The 20,365-nt window shown below is 37.9% G+C and overlaps 1 protein-coding gene across 1 annotated transcript; it reads left to right on the top strand.

Moving 5' to 3' along the window:
* Positions 1–303: 303 nt before the first annotated feature.
* Positions 304–19,379, top strand: LOC125485844 (lysosomal alpha-glucosidase-like). Its single transcript, XM_048610693.1, has 9 exons — positions 304–617; positions 1,759–1,892; positions 5,509–5,660; positions 8,974–9,122; positions 12,448–12,589; positions 13,073–13,171; positions 15,511–15,675; positions 16,522–16,674; positions 17,271–19,379. The coding sequence occupies exons 1-9, from the start codon at positions 445–447 to the stop codon at positions 17,331–17,333; spliced, it is 1,230 nt and encodes a 409-aa protein (XP_048466650.1). The 5' UTR covers positions 304–444; the 3' UTR covers positions 17,334–19,379.
* Positions 19,380–20,365: the final 986 nt, after the last annotated feature.

Raw genomic sequence — 20,365 nt, 5'->3', positions numbered from 1 at the left:
ATTCAATTTAGAAAATCAGCACCTATTGAAGTCTCTCAGAACAATCAGTTTGTGTGTAATGCACAAATTGAAGTGAAGTTTGGACTCCAGAAGGAAGGCAAATGAAACATTCAAGACAAAGATTTGCTGGATAAAGCAATGAACCTTTTTAAGCTAGCGTTAGTATTAAATAAAAATTAAGCTGTTTGTTTCACAGGATATGAATGAACCATCCAACTTTGTTACTGGAGCAATAAGTGGTTGTCCAAACAACAATTTAGAATATCCTCCTTATGTACCAGGTAAGAGCTAATTTTATTACCAAAAGCAAGATGTGTGTTTCAGCCTCCTCATTCTAAGCCTTTTTGTCATTTCTTTATAATATTTAATTTCACAGTGTTTTTTTCCTTTTTGTATCCGTGGTGGCTTTGTGGCTTTTACAGTGTTTTGCTTCGTCTCTGACTCATGCAGCAAAGAACTTTATCAACTTGTTACAGAAATGCCTGCTTGTCTGTTCCAGGTGTGACTGGCGGCAGTCTGACGTCCCGGACTGTGTGTATGTCTGGAGAGCAGCATTTGTCATCACATTATAACCTCCACAACCTATATGGGTTGACTGAGGCCATTGCTTCCCACGAGTGAGTGACAATTGAAACAACAATGGGTTAATTTTATTAGATATGGATGCAGTGCTCTATAGAGCAAGCCAAAACTTTAAGAACACTATGCAGAACACAGTATAGTTTTTTAAAAGCATTTTGGATTGAGTTCCATGTTGCTGGCTGGTTTGTTCTACAGTTGTGTGAACAAATGGCTATTCTTTGAGCTTTCTAGATGCATGCTTTCACGCTAACCACTATGAAAGGCCTGCTCCTACCCACCTCAAGAGACCCATTGATGTACACACCACCATGACTCATTAATCAATATATCTTTCACCTTTCATCCTGGTGCCTAGTAATTCTATAATATTTCCTGTCTGCTTCTGGTTTACATACTGAAGTGACAATGCTCCAAATTGAAGTTAAGGCCCCACAAGGGGAAAGAGGGAACACCAGAGCCAATAGAACTTAGAGCCTAAATAGGATGAATTATTTTTTTAACGGCAAAGTTAGTATTAGTCCCAGAGGGCCATAACGAGCATACTCCTGAAAGACAGATCACTGGTGGTGAGTTTAACCTGAGGATCAAGTCTTGGGCAAGGTTGAAAAGGCAGGGATTTTACATGGTGAGCTCAGCCAGGACGTGCATTGAGCCTTTTGGCATCGTTCTGCATCACACTCCAAGCATCCAGCCAACTGAGCTGAGGTTTAGAGCGGATGTCAGTAAATATGTTTTCACCCAGAGGGTGGTAGGAAACTACCTATAGAGACAAAAACCCTTGTAACATTTAAGAAATATTTAGATGTAAACTAGTGATGCCAAGGCATAAGGCTATGGGCCAAGTGCTGGAAAATGAGATTAGAATAGTCAGGTGGTGGTTTTTGACTGGCACAGACGCAATGGGCTGACTCTGATTCCCAGGAGCGGCAGAGTGATGTCAGTCACAACCAAGAGTGTTATGTGTCACCTATCATTATACAAAGTTAGTTAATGAACTGGCTTGTGAAACTTCTCTTTTAAAATAGTTTTGGTACATTATTGAAGAGGAAAGCACGAGAACAATTTCATTTTAAAGTAAATATCATTTGAAAGAAATAGGCTGTAAATTGGCAGTTGTCAATTGACACACGTTTTAAGTCACCGTTTATTTAACATTAGCTTCTTCTTTACGTCTAGTGCTCTGATCAAGGTGACAGGAAAACGTCCATTTGTGATATCGCGGTCCACGTTCCCCAGTCATGGTCGTTATGCTGGACACTGGACTGGGGACATCTCAAGTGCTTGGAATGACATGTATTATACTATCCCAGGTATGGAAATAAACCAGTTTTGGCACCAACCTGAAACATTGTCCCTACTTTCTGTAGAGGTTTCCTGATCAGCTGATGTTTCCATAACCTTGGTTTTATTTATGGAGTTGTCCTTTTTGAAAGGTGTAACTGTTAGACTAAAGTTTCATGTCCCAGTAGCTGTTTTGCTGGCATCGGCCAAGATTCATTTGGTAGCATCTTTGGTCCTTCATCAGCAGGTTTTGGATTGAAGTTCCCCTTCCAAAATTGAACATTTAAAAAAAAGGCTCCAGTGCATTACTGAGGGAGTGCCATGCCGTCAGAGATCCATCTTTTGGACTGGATAAATCATGCCCCATTTTCGCTTTCTGTTGGATGTAAAAGTTGCCACCATTTCAAAGAAGAACAGGAATTATTCTTAATATCCTGATTAATATTTGTTATTTGATTACCATCCCAAAAACAGATTACAATGTTGTCTTTGACCAGACAAAGTAGAGTAGTAATGGCAGAGCCATTAAACAAATACTTGGTGTTGAACAAAGATAGAGACAAGAAAAATTGCAGAAATAGTGGGGAAGCAAGGGTCAAGTCAAAATAAGCTTAAATAAGTCCGTATCAGTAAAGAAAGAATATAGAGAAATTAATGGGATTAAAGACAACTAATAGCCTAAACCTGAACCTATGTCCCCTGGCATTAAGAATGAATGCAGAGAGTGAGTGCATTGGTTTTGATTTTCCTGCATTACTGAAATTTTAGAATGGTCACACAGATTATAAAGTTACAAACTTAGTACCACTCCTTTATATTGTTACGAAGGGGTGTTGAAATAAAATGAACTCCTAACAGTCGCTCTTTACTCAACAAGTAACAATTTATTTTTTCTAACTCTAACAGTTAACAAATTAACAGAACTACTAACAAACCAAACAATTCCACCTTAACTACTAACTATTCCCAAATAAAGCAAAATTCTAATGGTATGCTGTTCCAATAAATATAAATCCCAGTTATATAAACCAAAATAATAATAAAAGAAATTAAGACTTAATCCCTCAAAATTACAGCCAGGATGTGTCTTCCCAAATGTTCTGCGCCCTCTACGCTGATCCCCTGCCAGGAATGCCTTTCTCAAATTCTGGTGTCCGAAAAGCCTCTCTCTGTCAAATTCTGCTGTCAAGAATATTTGCTAAGAGTGCTGTTGTACTTTTAATTAGATGGTTTTTTTCCCTGAGAGCTTATAGAATTCTGAGAGCCAGTGTTTCTGTTTAGAGCTGATAGGTTGTTACCTCTCTTAGATGGCAGTTGCTCTCTCTCCGATTTTTCAAATGCCCTCTTCTTTTATACCCTTGATGACTTATTAATTTCTTCCAATAGGATTGGTCCGAGATTGTCAAAGCCATCAAATTTAAATTTAATTAGGCTTTGGTATCTAGAGCCTGGTTTAAATTAATTGGCTAAATTTAAAAACCTGTGGTCGTGGTAAAAATATTGCTTTGCCTGCTTAACAGTGTAGCCTTTTGATACAATGTTTCAATTTCAAGAACACTCTGCATCGGCTGCAGCGTGCAGACAGTTATCTTTTAAAGGGACCACACACATTTCCCCCCTATCATTTTACAAACACATTCTAACAACCTGCCTTCCAGTCCACAAGTACTATACCAGCTTCGCAACAATATTAAAAACAAAGGAGGGAGAAAATAGAGATTTGTAGACCTGTTGGGTTGACAACAGTGGAAAAGACAAGCTGCAAACTATTATCAAGGACCACGTACAGTGGTAACTTAAGAAAATTGCAACATGATTGGCTTGAACAGTCATGCCTTATGGAATAAAAATTGTTTTTCAGATCTGGAGAATTTTTTTTGAAGAACTAACTAGCATGGTCAATGAAGAGGGACATATAAATGGAGTGTATCTGAATTTTCAATAAGTATTTGAGTTATTACACAAAACAATATGGCTCAAGAACATGGACTGAACAGATGGGAACAAATAAGGGTGAACAGATTATTTTTAGATTTTTTTTATTCATTTGTGGGATGTGGATGTTGCTGGCTGGCCAGCATTTCTTGCCTATCCCTAGTTGCCCTTGAGAAGGTGGTGGTGAGCTGCCTTCTTGAAGCACTGCAGTCCACCTGCTGGGTTGACCCACAATGCCATTAGGGAGGGACTTCCAGCATTTTGACCAAACGACAGTGGAGGAACAGTGACATATTTCGAAGTCAGGATGGTAAGTGGCTTGGGGGGAAACTTCCAAGTGGTGGTGTTCCCATATGTCTGCTGCCCTTGTCCTTCTAGATGGAAGTGGTCGTGGGTTTGGAAGGTGCTGTTTGAGGATCTTTGACAGGCTACAAGTCTGCAAGAATCAGTGCTTGAATCTCCGCTATAAACAATCCATATTACTGACCTGGATGAGTGCAGTAGTGCAAAGAAGCTGAAAAGGAACAAAGACAGGCTAAGTAAGTGGATTGGAATTTGCAAATTAATTTTAGAGGAGAAGCATGAAGTTATACATTTTGCTAGATCACATTCCAAAACAATAATTTTTAATTGTGACTGGGAAATGTTGGTACTAAGAGGAACTTGGGTACCTTGTTTGTGAATCATTGAAGATTAATATGCAGATAATTAAAATAACATTTTAGCCTTTATTACAATTAGAGTAAAGAAGTCTTAACAAAGTCCTGTATAATTGCTGGATCTGAAATATTGTGCTCGAAAGATTGTGAATCTTTGAAAATTTCTCCCCTATATGGCTATGGATGTCAAACTATTGAGTATAATCCAGACCAATAGATTTTGGGTTCTAAGGAAATTGAAGAATAGTGGCATAATGTGAGAAGATGAAAAAGGAGATTAGCTGTGACTTATTGAATGATTGCGCAAGCTTGAAAGGTGAGTGAGATACTTCTCACTCATATTATAATGAACACCATTATAGTATGTGATTAGTCAACCAATTTCTTTCTCTCTAAAAGAGAAGCAATAGAGAGTTTGGAGAAAAATCCTTCTCTCAGTTTTGAAATGGTTTTACTTTATCAATGTTGAACAGTAAGATTTCAAATACATCTTTTTAATGTATTATTTATGAAAACATAGTCATATTTAAACTATCCTGAGCTGCACAGATATTTCAGTCAGTTGAAAGATCCAAAACAAAGTCTTTTCAACACAGGTTAAATGAATCCCAAGGGGAAACGTTTGTACAGTAGCCAAATATAGGATGTACCCCTTATTCATGATGTTGATCTTTTTTGCTTTCTTCCGTATGGATGTTTTCTTTAGAAACTATGAACCAAGCAACTTCCTTGTCTGACTGAAGTGTGCAGCTGCTCACAGCCACTGCCTGAGCTACTGAATGTCAACAACGTGAATGAGCATGACAGAAGTGCCACATGGTTCTCATTTTTTTTCCTTTAATTCCTCTGCCTTATCATATTTCCACTTTTGAGAACTAAATATATAAACCCATGTGCAATTACATACAAGTTAACATGCTGTTAGTATGATAGCAATACAGAACAAAGCTTTCATAGATTTTTATGTTTTGGCAATCTGTTATATAATCAAAATGTCAGATACCAATTGTGAAAAGGTGAAAATCTACATTTAATCTTGTATACTTTGCAGCAATAATGCTGTTTAACATGTTCGGGGTTCCTCTTGTTGGAGCGGATGTCTGTGGTTTCCGTTGGCCCACCACTGAAGAACTCTGTGTGCGTTGGACGCAACTTGGATCATTCTACCCATTTATGCGGAATCACAATGCCCTGCATCAGCCGGTTAGTTCTTGAGAGGACAATGAACATTCAAGTTGGCTTAGAGTCCAATTTTGGTTAATTGTTTCAAAGCATGGAATACATTATATTTAAAATGCAGTATGTTGTTGAAAGATTCATTACTGTTTGGTAATAGAGTATCTGAAAAAACTTTCAGACAGTTATCTGTGGCCTTAATGCTGGAAAAGAACATTCCCTGTGATGTAAAGGCTCACCATTTATTATCCTTCAATTTTTAACGTTTGTTAAACTCTAATCATTTTGTATGAAAACAGTAAACAATAGAGAATACAAACTTGGAGGAGTAGGCTAGTTCAGTTTCTTAAACCTGCTCTGCCATTCAATAAAACCATGACTGATCTGAATATTCAACATTTCTGCCTACCTCTAATAGCCTTTTATCCACTTGTATATCAAATACCTGTTCGCTTCTGCCTTGAAAAATATTCAAAGACTCTGTTTCTGCTACCTTTTGTGGAAGAGCATTCCAAAGACAGGAAAAAATTCTTCCATTTCTATGTTTTAATGGGCAACCCTTTTATTTTTAATCAGTGGTACCTAGGTCTATTTTTAATCAGTGGTCTCCATTTCCACCCTGTCAAGACACTGTTATCTCTTTTCTTCCTATCCTTGTTTCTGAGGGTTAGACCATGAATTGCCATTAGATTGGTCCATGCTTGTTGGCAAAGTACTCCAGTGGTTTTCCACTGTCTTCCACAGGATATCTCACCAGGAAATGTCTACTCTTGGTGCCTGCCATCAGGCTTGTTGGGAACAGTTTTACAGGCTGATAATTAACCAGTTGGGCCTTAATATGCACATTGCTTCTGTGGCCAAAAATCATGGCATGCAATTCAAACATTTTTCATTCAAACAACTAATTAGTACCGTTTGAGGTTGAGAAGCTTTAGTTTCTGCAATATTCTTCATGAAGACCTATCACTATCCAGGAAATTTCCTCGCTTCAGTCAATACAGTACCATGACTGGAGACATTACTTCTTACAAAGCCAATCAAATTCAGGATTCTTTCTCTTTGACGTAAAGATGTTAGTCTCCTTGTCCTTGTTGACCTGTCTTTTCAATGGACACAGTTTAGCAGACCAACCTCCTCCAATATCTCCAGTGTCATCCACCTTCAGTAGCATTGCACTGCTACCTAAATGTAGTCAGAATCTTTCTTGTAATTCTTTCTTGGGATGTGGATGTGGGCAAGGCTAGTATTTGTTGCCCACCCCCAATTACTCTTGAATTGAGTGACTGGCTCAGATGGTTTAGCAGGCTGCTGATTCAACAACATTGCTGCAAATCTGAAGTGGTGCATAGACTAGTGAAGGAAATCTAATCTCCTTCCTTAAGAGCATTAATGAACCAATGAGTATTATGGTTGCCATTACTGAGATTAACTTTGAAGTCTGGTTGTATAAATTAACTAAATTGAGCTTAAATTCCACTGACTGCCATGATGGGAATTGAACACGTGTACCCAAAACATTACATTGGGCCTGTGAATTACTAGTCAAGTGGCATTATCCCTATGCCACCATCACCCCTTCCATTAGCTTCTCTTGTTCCTGCATCATTATCTCTGTGCACTGATACCCAATTCTGCCTCACTACCGGCTCTCTCGATTCTTCCACTGCTGCTGAAGGCTGCTTATTTGACATCCAGGTATTAATTGCGCAGACATCTTCTCCAATTAAATATTTGGAAGATTGAAGCCATTGTCTTCAATCCACACTCCAACTGCCCTTCCCTAGCTACCGACATCATCCCTCTCCCTAGCAACTGTCTAAGACTAATTGGACCCTTGACAGGCTTGACACATTTGGTCCTATGATGAGATTGCCACCACATAGATAACCTGCCATTTCTCAGACTACCTATTTCCAACACTAACGTCACCAGATGTTATTGCCAAGAGAATACCATTCGGCACCTGAAGCCTGTTCCAACATGCAGTTTGATTGTGGCTGATTTGAAGAAGTTGAAGTCTTTTTTACACACCTTTCCTTCCTGAACCTTCATGCTCCAACAAAAGTCTGTTGATTTGATCTTTAACTTTTGGCATTATCCTTTCAAAGGAGCAAGTTCCAGATTTCCACTAAAACAATCTACAAAAACATATGCCACATCTCAGCTTATTGCCTTTGTTAATGCTAGTCTTGACTTTTGAAAACATTTCTGGCTGCTTCCCATAATCCATTCTCCATTAACTTGAAGTCACCTGCGTCCTTACATGTGCTAAGATCTGTTCGCTCATAATCCTTCTGTTGTCTAAGGTGAATTGACAGCCAAGTAATGTCTTGATTTTCAAATTCTCATTTTCCAATTCCTCCATATTGTCACGCCTCTCTAAATCATGTTTCTCTCACACTCATGATACCTGGGGCTCAGCTTTCAGACTTTTAGTAAACCCTGCTTTTAATTGCTGCTTCATTGCAGGATATCCTTTCAAGATATTAAGCTCTATAGTTCCCTCATTAAAACTCCCCGCCTCGCAATCTTTCTTTTCTCCCGATTAAAGTGCTCCTTAAAATCCACATCCTTGGCTAAGCTTGGAGTTATCTGCCCTAATATCACAGTCAGGTCTTATTTGGTAACATTTCTGTCAGACACTTTGGGACTATATGGACATAATTTGGGGCAGGAGCCCAGGATGCATGAGACAAGAAGAATTGGTGCTTGCATCTAAATTTTACACAAGTGTTCTGCTTTTAAAATGTGACTTGGTTTCAATATTACATGTTGTTAAAAGCAGACTGACATTTAAGGTGGAACACATAGCGAGGATTGATGTCTCTCAGCCTGCTACACCATCTAAAGAAAAATATGGAGAAAATTGAGGTCTTAAGAAGGAAACACTCTTGTTTACTGATCAGAGTATATTACCTAGATAATTTGTGGCAGTGTTTATTTCTCAGGAGCTGAATGTACCCTTAATTCTCCAGTAAGGCAGGTAGGAATCACTCTCATTGTATGCCAAGCACATCAGCCAGCACCATCCTGGCATAAGAAAACAAGTACATCTTGATAAATTTGCTGTCCTGGTGAACTCTAAGAATTTGCCTCTGATTTGTTTATGTGCTGTGAAACCTGTACATTGAGATCGGTTCTGTGAGAATTTGCACGTGGGTGCCCCACTGCACGTCCATAGCTTATTGGTTAGGTGGTATTGAGACACAAGGTCCAATATTAGGTCTGTTCATTCAAGTTCAGGGCTCATTCCCTGTGTTTCCATGTTTTGCGTAGTTAAGTATCTATCGTTTAATTTGATTACTATTTATAAAGGAAGAACTTTTATTTTGTTTTGCAGCCTCAGGAACCATATGTTTTCAGTGAATCAGCACAATCAGCAATGCGGAAAGCCCTCTTCAATAGATATATGCTGCTGCCTTTCCTCTACACGCTCTTCCATAAAGCCCACACTGCTGGAGAAATGGTTGTTCGGCCACTGTCATTTGAGTATGTTATCTTTTTAGCACTGTTTGAAATGAAGTTTGAAAATACTATTCTTACCTGAAGACAGATCAAAACTAGCTTTGATTTTTTTTCATTTATGCCTAAAGAGTTTTATTTCTGGTAATCCAATTACATTTTAAATTGAAACTCCTAAATGTTTGGCACAATTAAACTTTAGGTGATCATAACTTTAATGTTTGTTTTGCTGTTCAGGTTACTTCTAAAGCATTGTCAAATTTAAGTTTTCACATCCTTGTCTGATAATGTATCTTAATTGGATCAAGATTATCAGCAAGGGAATATTTGTCCAGTTCTGATCACCCACCTTTCACCTGACTAATGACATTGCAACCTGCACAAAAGATTATTAGCAAATGAGGGAGCAGGGAATCTTTAGGGACCTTGTGCCTTTGTTGATAACTAATTGGGAGATAGGTTTCAGAGGATATAAATATTAGTCTTGTTTAAGGATAGCGATTACTCCTTGGGCTCTGGTTTTTCATTGTATGTGCCATTGACTTCGACAGAGTAGAATTTTATATCCAAGTTTGCAGATGACATTAAATTAAGATGTGAAATAACTCCACAGAGGTCGGTATCCTGTCACCAAGTCACCCTTTATTTATACATGGAGAGTCCTTGACACTGATCCAGCTTCCTCAGCCAGCTGTGAGTGAACAGAACTTCCAATACTCCTGTTTATATTTGTCAGCCAGCGCTCCCTGATTGGGGCTGTTAATCTGGTCCAGTCAGGGAACTCCTATGTTATGAGGTCTACCTGGCTGACCTCAATGCAATCACTTTAGTATACTCAATAAATATTATGTTAGAATGAAAAATAAAGGGACATAGGTGAAGGGAGTGGGCAAAATTGTGGCAGATGGAATTTGATGTGAAGAAGTGAGTATTTATTCATTTTGGATCAGAGACTGACAAATTGGAGTATATTCTCAGTGAAAGAGATGAGGAGCCATGAGATTTTGGTATCCATGCACGTGTATCATGACAGGAATGCAACAGTGTAATTTGATAGGGGAATAGATTGTTGGCCATTTCTCAAGGGATTAAATTGCAAATAAGATGAAATTGTGCTTCAGCCCTTGATCAGACACCAAGTATTGGGGACAGCGTAAAGACTGTCTTTTTTTATTTTTATGTTTTGTAAAATGTGGGCTGAAATTAGATGTTTTAAAGGATTGCTGCATGTTTTGAAACACAAATACCTGAACATTGAAAACCAGCATCGTATTAACAGCTGTTCAAACAAGCAATAACAGAGGTGGTTCCAGACAAGTTGGAGCTGAGGGATTCACTGTACAGATGTAGCTGGGTGGCAACAAGAAATTGATTGCTCAATGGACAAGTGATCAGTTATCAATGACAAATGCCTTTTGCCTGCCAACAACCCTGTGATTGGTTCTCAGCTTAAGGCTGGGAACAAGATGGAGAAGTTTTTTTGATCTCCAGCACAGGAGCTATCCCTCTGTTCTCTGCAGTCAAAACCCTTTTCAAACCTGAAGAAAGCCAATTCATCATTCCTTCAGCAGCTGTCATAAGTTGAAACTTTCAATTTGTAAGTCAAAAGTCTTTTGTAAGCAAACTTAGCAACCTCATGTCTTTTGCAAGCCAGTGGAAACATGCAAAGAAAGGCAACTGAAAAACAACATTCTGACCATCATAAGGATCATCTCGTGATTAGGAACCACTGAACTGTCTCCCAGTTTTCCTCTCTCTCTCTCTCTCTCTCTCTGTGTATGTTTGAGAAGGCATAGAGAAAAGGAATTTATGAGGGGATTAATGTTTTAATTTGTGGTGTTATATGTCAGTGGTTTATAACTATTTACCTAAGCTAGAGTCTAATTACTTGCAATAAATAGTAACTCTTAAATATAAAACCCTGTCTGTGCTTTCTATCAACGTGGATCAGAGAATCAAGTAAATTGGGGAATATTATGTATCCATTTTAAAATCTTTAACGTTTGCGACAACTCCAGGAATAGCAGGTATTGATTTTCAGCATGCTATCCCAGTAAGTCATGATGAAAACGGGACCTCAAAAGCTATATTCAGCATGTAAGGTGGACAATGCAGATTTAAATAACCATGCTAAGTCTTAAAGGGTACATATTTAAGGCCATATCACACAACATTTGGCTTGTGCTGTCTATAAAAGATTGGAGAGTGATCTAATTAAGATATTAAAACTGACAAAGGAGTTTGTGGGCTAGATAAAGGAAACTTTCTTCCAGTGGAGGAATCCAGAACAAGAGGGTATAATCTTAAAATTAAAACTGGCCTACTTAGGAATATAACCAGGATATGTTTTACACAATGTTTAGTGGATATCTGAAACTTTCTCCCCTAAAAGGATAAAGCCAATATTTTCAAGATCAATTGATAGATTTTCATTAGGATATGAAGGCTTTGAAACAAAGATGTCTAAAATGACATCAGCTTCGTCCGCTCAGTCATGTTCTAAATGTATGATGCAACAGGTTTCAGGTGCTGAGTAATGCTCCTCCTGTTCCTGTGATTTTTGGTTCAGCTGCACATAGTCTCTGTAATTGTAATTCAGTATATTTTACCCATGTAAATAATAGGGCAGTTGGAAAGCCTGCTTTCAATCACTTGTGATGCAATTTAGGTATCGCTGATTAAAATCAGCGTTTGTCACCCATCCTGCCCAGAACAAAGGGTCATGGTCTCAGATTGGACTGAACAGTGGAAATTTTCTCCACTGAGATGGGTGAACCTGTGGAATTCTGTGTCACAGAAGGCTGTGGAGGTCAAGTCACTGAACATATATTAGCTTTCTAGAGACTAAAGGTGTTGAAGGGTATGGGGTAAGAGTAGAAGTGCAGAACTAATGTAGAGAATCAGCCATGATCATTTTGAAAGACAGAGTGGGCTTGATGGGCTGAATAGCCTACTCCTCCTGTTTTCTATGATGTAGCTCTAAGCTACTTGGGTGAGCTAACCAAGAACTAGGCTGTAATTATTCATATTTTTCCCACTTCTCCGCCCTACTTTTTTTAAAATGGATAAACATGTGGTCATTGTTTGACATCACCTGTTGCAGGAAAATTGAGTTTGGGAGCTCAGCAATGGATTGTTGATGTTCTTGAGGAACCAATTGCCAAAAAGTCATCAAAATATTTGTAAATATAACAGTGATGGCAATTGTCATTGTGTATGTTTCTGTCAGGTATTAAAACATCCATCTTGATATGTTAAAAAATAGAAACCTGCAAATAGTTTATCAGGTCTTTTCTGTCAGTTGTGTTGGAGTTATAACAGATAAATAAATGCTGCCTCTGTTTGACTTTAGATTCCCTCAAGATCCAAACACACCAGGCATTGATCGTCAGTTCATGTGGGGTGAGGCCCTTCTCATCACTCCAGTTTTGGAATCTAAAACAGTTGAGGTGTCTGGCTATTTTCCTGCAGCAACATGGTACAATCTATATAATGTAAGTGTTACATTATTCCAACTCAGTCTTGCAATGACTATAGTCTTGGGTTTGTGTACAACAGCTGTGCTTAATGCAACTTTATTTGTGCCTCTGCTTTATCTAAGATATAGTTCAGCTCAGATTGTACAGGTTTATGTAGTGGTCTCATCGCTCAAGTTTAGTTTGTGTGCTGAGCATTCACTATAGCAACCTAATCTTTATGCAAATTGTTTTGTTTATGTGGAATCTGAGGAGAGGCAGAAAGAGGCTTTAATGCAGTGTTGATCTTGTGAAGTACGGAACAGTTAAAAAGGGAATCACTGATGAGATTTTTCAATTCCATGAAGGGTCCAGATAAATATCCACTCCACTGAGAAAATTCATATATCATACATCACTAAACTCAACAGTTATTTCCAATGTACAGTGTGTATATGTGTAAAGCTATGAATTTGTCACAATTTTAGAACCCTCTCTAATCTTGCATATTTTGACATCTAGGGTTCTTCAATTCGTAGTAAGGGTCAGTATGTTACACTACAGGCGCCCTTGGATACAATAAATGTTCACGTACGAGGAGGCTGCATTGTGCCTATGCAGGTAAGTATACGCAAGTAACTTCAAAGAGGGTGAAATTTAACTTGTGGAGGAGCGCGAAACCGTTGGTAACAGATTAGCTACTCATTTGACATGCTGTTCAATTTTCCTTTTGCTTTCCTGCTGACTATTGAATTTTACCCTTGAGTTGTTTTGAATTGAAGGTGTATATAGAAAAACATTCAACTGTTATAGTTTTCACTGCAAGGCAGAGACATGTTTTGTCATGAGACATTGTGACACTGTCATATGCATTTGATCTGAGAACGATACATATCTACTGCACGCTGTGGCTTCTTGTGACAATCCATCAAATTTACATTGTGGAACAAATTAAATAAACTGGCATCAACAGAGAAAGAGTTGCAGGTGTACAAATTATCAATTTCTTTTTGTTGTCAGAAATGAAAAACTCTTTTGTGTAATAGTGGCTAATTGAAAGTTCAACTGGTCATAGTGTGGGCTGGTGGGACCATAATAGAATGTGCTAGACAATAATAGAATTCTACTGTACAGAAAATGACTGTTAGACACGTCATACTGTGCTGGCCACTTGAACGAGCTGACAAATTTTGTTCCACAGCGTGCTTATTCTCGCAAACCCTGCTAATTCCTCCTCTTCAGTTGTGTGTCCAGTTGCTTTAAATATTCGTATGGATTCTGATTTTTCTACCCTTTTTTTAGGTAGTGCTTTCCAGAACTTAAACTCAATGCATGAAAATCTTTGTCCTGGTTGCCCATCCAGTTTTTTTTCCCCCATTATTTTAAATTTGCAACTTCTATTCTTTTATCCTTTGCCTTTTTCTTCCCTTCTCCACAGCAATTGGGAATGGACAATAAATGCTGGCCTCACCAGTGTTACCCACATTTAGAGAACAGTTTTGTAAAAATAAAACTCTGGGCATCGTAACAAGGGCAGCATTTATCACCAATCCCTGCTAACTTATTGGCCAAAGGAAACGGTTTCTCCCAATTTGCGCGCTCTCACTATTTGCTAATTTTGAAATATCTGAGTCTCCTTGGCATCCTTCCTGAAGTGTAGTGCCCAGAATTATACACTATTTCAGCCCACTCCTATGCAGAGAACTGTGAAATCTTAATATGGCTTCTTTTGTTTATGTTTCATCTGCCCCTTTACACAAAGACAAGTAGCCCATATCAGTTCTTAACTGCCTTGCCTTGTTCTGCCACCTTCATAAAACTTGTCTGTTTGCTACCTAAGATCTGCTCTTGAACCCCCCCCTTTCAAAATATTATCATTAGATTATGATGCCTCTCCATTTTGTTTCTTCCAAACTACATCTTTATTTAACTGCATTAAATTGTCTGCCTTTTTCACTAGTCCATATTCTCAAGTCTGCTATTATGGTTAGTCTTAATTATTTTGTTGCCAAGTTCTGTATCATCCATAACTTTCTTAAACCCAAGTGTGGTACATTTATAAAAGTTAAAAAAGCAATGGTCCTAAAACAACTCACTAGAGAACCCCGTATTGCATATTTTCTAGTCAGGGAAACATCAGTTCACTGGTACAGTGACTGGTATCCCTTAAAACAATTTCATTCTTAATGTCCCTTTAGAATTAGGTACAGCTGCTTTCCAAATAATGGAGTCCTTTATCAAATGCCTTTTAAAGTTTAGCTGTGCAACATTTAGTGCACTATCTTAAGACTGCTGTTAATTAACCAAATAATTCAGTCAGATTAACCAGACATCATTTGTCTTTGAAACTGAAAGGTAAAAGGTCTTTTATGTATTCTTTTCATTTTTTCCCTAGACTCTCTACTGCCTGCATTTCTACTGCATTCTTTGCCCGTCATTGGTCATAAACTTTCATTTTTGGTGTTGTTTTGTTCATTTTATTTCCTTTGTCATCCAGGAACGTAACAGCCAATGCATGTTATATCAAAACTGTTATTTTTCTAAATTCGCTTCTTCTGACCAGGATTCAGAAGCAACCTGCTGTAAGCACTCTGATCTGAAAGTATTTATTTGTATTGTACATAAGAATTTGAGAAGAGCAGCACCAGTTCCAGTTGCTGTGAGTAACAGCCCTTTTAAAAACTTGACAACATGTCACTCATAATTGAGATTCATGTGGAAAGCTGAAAAGGAAAAAGTGCTCACTTTCCTATGCCTCATCCAACAAGCCATATTTTCCATGCTTTCCTTGGCCAGATTTTTTTCCTTGATCTGACAGCAACTTCTTCATAACTTCATTCCTGTCATTAACAGTATAAGGAAATATTCAGAAGTGACAACTTAGTACACATGTGTTTTCTTAATTCATATATGTACTATATCCAAGTGAGTGCTTGTTTCTCAATCTCTACCCTATCAAGGAACCCAACACTACAACTGCTGTCTCTCGTGGAAACCCATTTGGTCTGATGGTGGCACTCTCTGATCAGGGAATTGCTAGGGGGGATCTCTTCTGGGATGATGGTGATAGTCTGCTGAGTTATGAAAGTGGTGATTATACAGAAATTATCTTCCTGGCAAAAAATGTAAGTGTGGCTGATTTCAATCATTTCATTATTAGCCAGTTGTTAATGTCGGTTCTGAGGTTAAAATTCATCCATTTTCTGAATCAGCAAGTTTCTAATTCTTTGTTTGTACGTGAAATTTTAAACCCCTAAGGAAGAAAGATTGAGTCACCTATGTAAGGCACATGTACTATGGGTAAACCAGTACAAAAGATGCCTGAACTATTATACAACCAAATGCTGTGAGTGATAGAAATCTAATATAAAATTGGAAATGCTGGAAATATCAGATCTTACAGCATCTGGGGAGAAAGGAACAGTGAACTTTCAATTCAATGCCCTTTCATCAGAACTAAATGAATAAACTGTGATAGCAGCACTGCATCTTGTGCTGCATAAACAAAACATCAACAGTAGCCAGAAAGGTCGAAATTACTACTGCCCAGCTCTTCAGCTAAAAGGGGAACACTTGTGATCGGAACTTTCAAAGGCAATCCTGAGAACGAAATTTACTTTAAATGAATGTAAAACTCGCAAGTTAGAGCTAACCCATATAGATTTCCCAGATCCTAATATGTAATTAAACAGGTATTCTTGGGATATTTCCTTTTGCAACATTTTAAATTAATTTTGGATTTTTTAAATGCAGAAGTGTAAAGAATGGTTGTAATTATAATGCAACATTTTTCTAAAAAATGACAGTTGCAATATTTACATCCTTTTCACTAGGTTGCAGTGCTTACTATTTATATGCTGCCATCACTTAAGAAGTTAACAAAGTTAGGAGGACATTTGATTTCAATGTTGTATCTACATCAGCTGTTTCTTTCCTCCTCCTCTTCTCCTCCCCACCCCCACTCCCCTTAGAATATACTGTTCAGTGAAATAATCCATCTGAACAGCCAGATTGATGGCCTGAAACTGAGCAGCATCTTTGTCTTTGGACTTCCATCTCCCCCACGGAAAGTTTCTGTTAATGGATTCTGGATCACAGACTTCTCCTACAGAACAGACACACAGGTGAGGATGTGAGCTCTATCTAAATGGCATTTGAAACATCTTTATAAACACAAATTAAATGTGCTTTCAGATTTCAAAAGCGTTTGGAAATATTTCTCTTACTATTAACTTTGTTGTTCTTCCTGCTGATGTATGGTGTCATGTGTTGTGAAACTTCATAGCATGCTACCCAAATTCCCATCATGATACATTACCTATGATAGAGAATTTTGGCAGATTGTATGCTTCTGGGAGAATCACTGTGAGCTTGACTTCATCCTACACAGGGATCTCTGGATAGTGACCTGAAGGGAAACTCCTGATCAGTTTAAATTTTCTAACTTTGGGTTGCAGCCCTACATTTCCCCAACTGTGATAAGTTACCTTGTCTATAGAAGGGTAAAATGGAGGTAAATTTGAGATCTACATTGACTGTATGATTTGTCTGTTTCAGTGTCCTAACTGACTATTGAAAGGAGTTGAATTAAAGTTCCATAGTACATCAGCTGCCATCTACAACAAATATTTTTTCAAATTACCTATAATACACAAGATTGCACTGACATATTGTTGTGGTCTGTTCATCTCTGGTATCTGATTTTCCTTGTTCATTTCAGGTGCTGACTTTGCAGAATCTGTCTGTTCTTGTGGGAGAGCCATTTACAATTACATGGATCTGAAGAAAGTGATGTAAAATCTGTTACCAAGAAAGCCTTCAGAACATAATAGATTATGCTCATAAAACAGTGGTAAAGAAGGGATATGGATTCTAGTTATTAACTTGACAAAAAGTGCCGTATATCATTTGAAATTCAGTTAATGATGAAGAGAAAGTCTTTTGTGCTTGAACAGAAATCTGATTAAACTGTGTTGAATATTTTGGATGGATGGAGGTATGGGATGGGGAAGGGCTTGAAGGCTAGTGTTCTTCTTTGAAGAACAGTGACAATCACAAAGGTACTCTGAAGTGTTACAACTATGTGGAAAGGCCCACTCTGTTAACTGCCTTCAACAGACTCATTGACCCATTTGCACCACAGCTGTTTTTGCTGTTGTCTCTTGCACAGTCACAAGGATAGCTGTTTTCTTTACCCACTCTGATGATTCCCTGAATGCCTTGGGAAAAATGTCAATAGATCTGGAGACTATTTCTTAATGTTTCAGCGTTACTAGCCACTACTATTCAATTAGCTTTTCTTAATTTTTGGACCTCCATGATACTTTATGCAAAGGATTTTATCTGAGTTGGTTGATCATATTCAATTGGTAATAATTTTCTGAAAGCAGGGGGATTGGTGGCAGTTTTTACTTGCAGATATTTTTGATCAGGTTTTTAGTGGAGTTATTTGTTAAAATTAATGGTGCTTCTTTGGTTGTAACTATGCAATTAGTTGCATGCTATATTGAATTTTTTGGGTTTTTAAATTATCAAATAATAACTACAAACCAATCCTATTACATAACAGGAATCACTCTTCAGTGTAATTTGTGGTAATTTGGAAAATTTCTAGCAAACAGGATGGCTTGTTATAGAAGTGAAAATTCTGTTTGGAAGTTATTCATTGAGAGATCATTGTTGATAAGACAAATTCACTGAATCATCAATAACTAGCAAAACAGAAAGCAATGCAGGAAATCAAAATTATTTTACTTGCCAATTATGACCTGTAATGCATTGCCTTGAGAGGAGAATGGAAGCAATTTCACTGGTAAGGTTCAAGAAGGAATAAAATCAAAGTTGCTGGAAAAGCTCAGCAGGTCTGGCAGCATCTATGAAGGAGAAAAGAGTTAACGTTTCGGGTCCGGTGACCTGGACACTGGACCCGAACCGTTAACTCTGTTTCTTCCTTCACCGATGCTGACAGACCTGCTGATCTTTTCCAGCAAATTTGTTTTCGTTCCTGATTTACAGCATCCACAGTTCTTTTGGTTTTTATTAGGTTCAAGAAGGAATTGGATACCTGTTTGAAAGGGAAGCATTTTATAGGGGGCTGAGGGACTAATTGGTAATTAATTACGAAATTCAACAGATATGACAGGCTGAATGATGCTATGCTCAAGATTCAATGCTGAGAGTGAATCTAACCATTACCAATGCAAACAATCGCTTCAGTTCTATGTGAAAGAAGAAACTTTGTTGCATTATGCACTCCTACTGAATTATTACCTTTTTGAAAGTTGAATGCATGCATTTACAACTTCACATGAGAGTATGTTATTGCATTTATGGCTGTTTGTGCTCATTTTGGAACCGCACACCATTTGGAGGGTAGGTATAATTCAACAAGTTCTATAGAGTCAGGATGCTATTTGCAGCTTAGCATTATTTGCTGCATTTTACAGTTTACAGGGGAAATAAGAAATTTGTACAATTTTTGAAACCACTTGATCAGCACCCTGGTTTGAAAAGAAAAGTGATCTTTTTACAGCAGCGAACTGCTTCCTGATCAAGATTCTGGTGTATATAGGCAGAAAGAGCCTCCACGGTGAGTTACAAACTAGCATAATGTGTAAATAATAAACTGTTTTCCTTAACCCATATGATGTTGTTGGGAGTGAAGTATTTTACATTTAAAGAACTTATGTCGAAGCTGTTAGATTTTTAATGGCACAACAAAATCATCCACTGTACTTTTTGTCGTAAGTGCCTATTTAAAAACTATAAATACTTGAGTTTTGTGAGTTCTTAACATTCTATAAAAATAAAAATTTATTTTAATATTGGAGATGGTCAGAATTGCACAAATTAAATTCATTATTTTGTGTTTCTTTTTAAATAAATATAGTGCTGCCTCCATTCATTCTTTCAGAAAAATTCCACCAATAGATCATTGTGAAATGCTGTTATCTCTCCTTAGCAACTGTTTAGTTGCATCATCAGAATTTGCAACTTCCTGTCGTTCCTAACTCTCTTCGACCTTTCTGCAGCCTTTGATACTGCGGACCGCACCAACCTCTTCCAAAACATCTGCGTCGCCATCAAGATGATTTGATTCCCACTCACCTGGCTGTGTTCTTTCCAGTTGTAGGCAGAACATTATCAACATGGCTTAGGTTCCTGCTCTGAAAACATTATCACGAGTATTCCTTTTGAGGATCTATTCTTGGCTCCCTGTCGTTTTTCATTTACACGTTGCCTCTTTGTGGCATCATTCAAAAGCACAGTATTAGTTTCCACATTATGCTGACATTACCTAGCCCTACCTCACGACAGTACCTCTCAACCCCTTCACTGTTGGAGCAGACCAGTTTAATTATCAGGAAGACTGTAGCATTGTATTCAATCTCCAGTCCCTAGCCAATTGCTCCAACCTTCTCCCTGGCAATGCTGTCAGCTGAACCAGACTGTTGGAAACCTTGGTGTCATACTAAGACTGCTATTTTCACCTTCTTAACATATCTAACTATGTCTCTGCCTCAGCTCATTGGCCAATGAAATTCTCATTTATGCTTTGTCACCTCTGGACCTGACTACTGTAATAGAGTGCTGGCCAGACTCCATATTTTATTCTGTGAACATTAGGTAATCTAAAATTCTTCTGCTCATGTTCTAATTCACACATCACCTTCCAGCTATTACCCCAGTACCCGGTTTTAATTTGTTAAACTTAATTTTTTAACCATCCTGCAAGTCTATTTCCATTTACACCGATATATAAATGCAAGTTGTTGCTGTCAATCCATCTTCCTTAATAGAAGTCCGTTACAAAAT

The sequence above is a fragment of the Rhincodon typus genome, chromosome 23 (genome assembly GCF_021869965.1).
Source record: "Rhincodon typus isolate 14 chromosome 23, sRhiTyp1.1, whole genome shotgun sequence".
Lineage (NCBI taxonomy): Eukaryota > Metazoa > Chordata > Chondrichthyes > Orectolobiformes > Rhincodontidae > Rhincodon > Rhincodon typus.
This window is presented reverse-complemented; position numbering and strand designations above follow the sequence as displayed.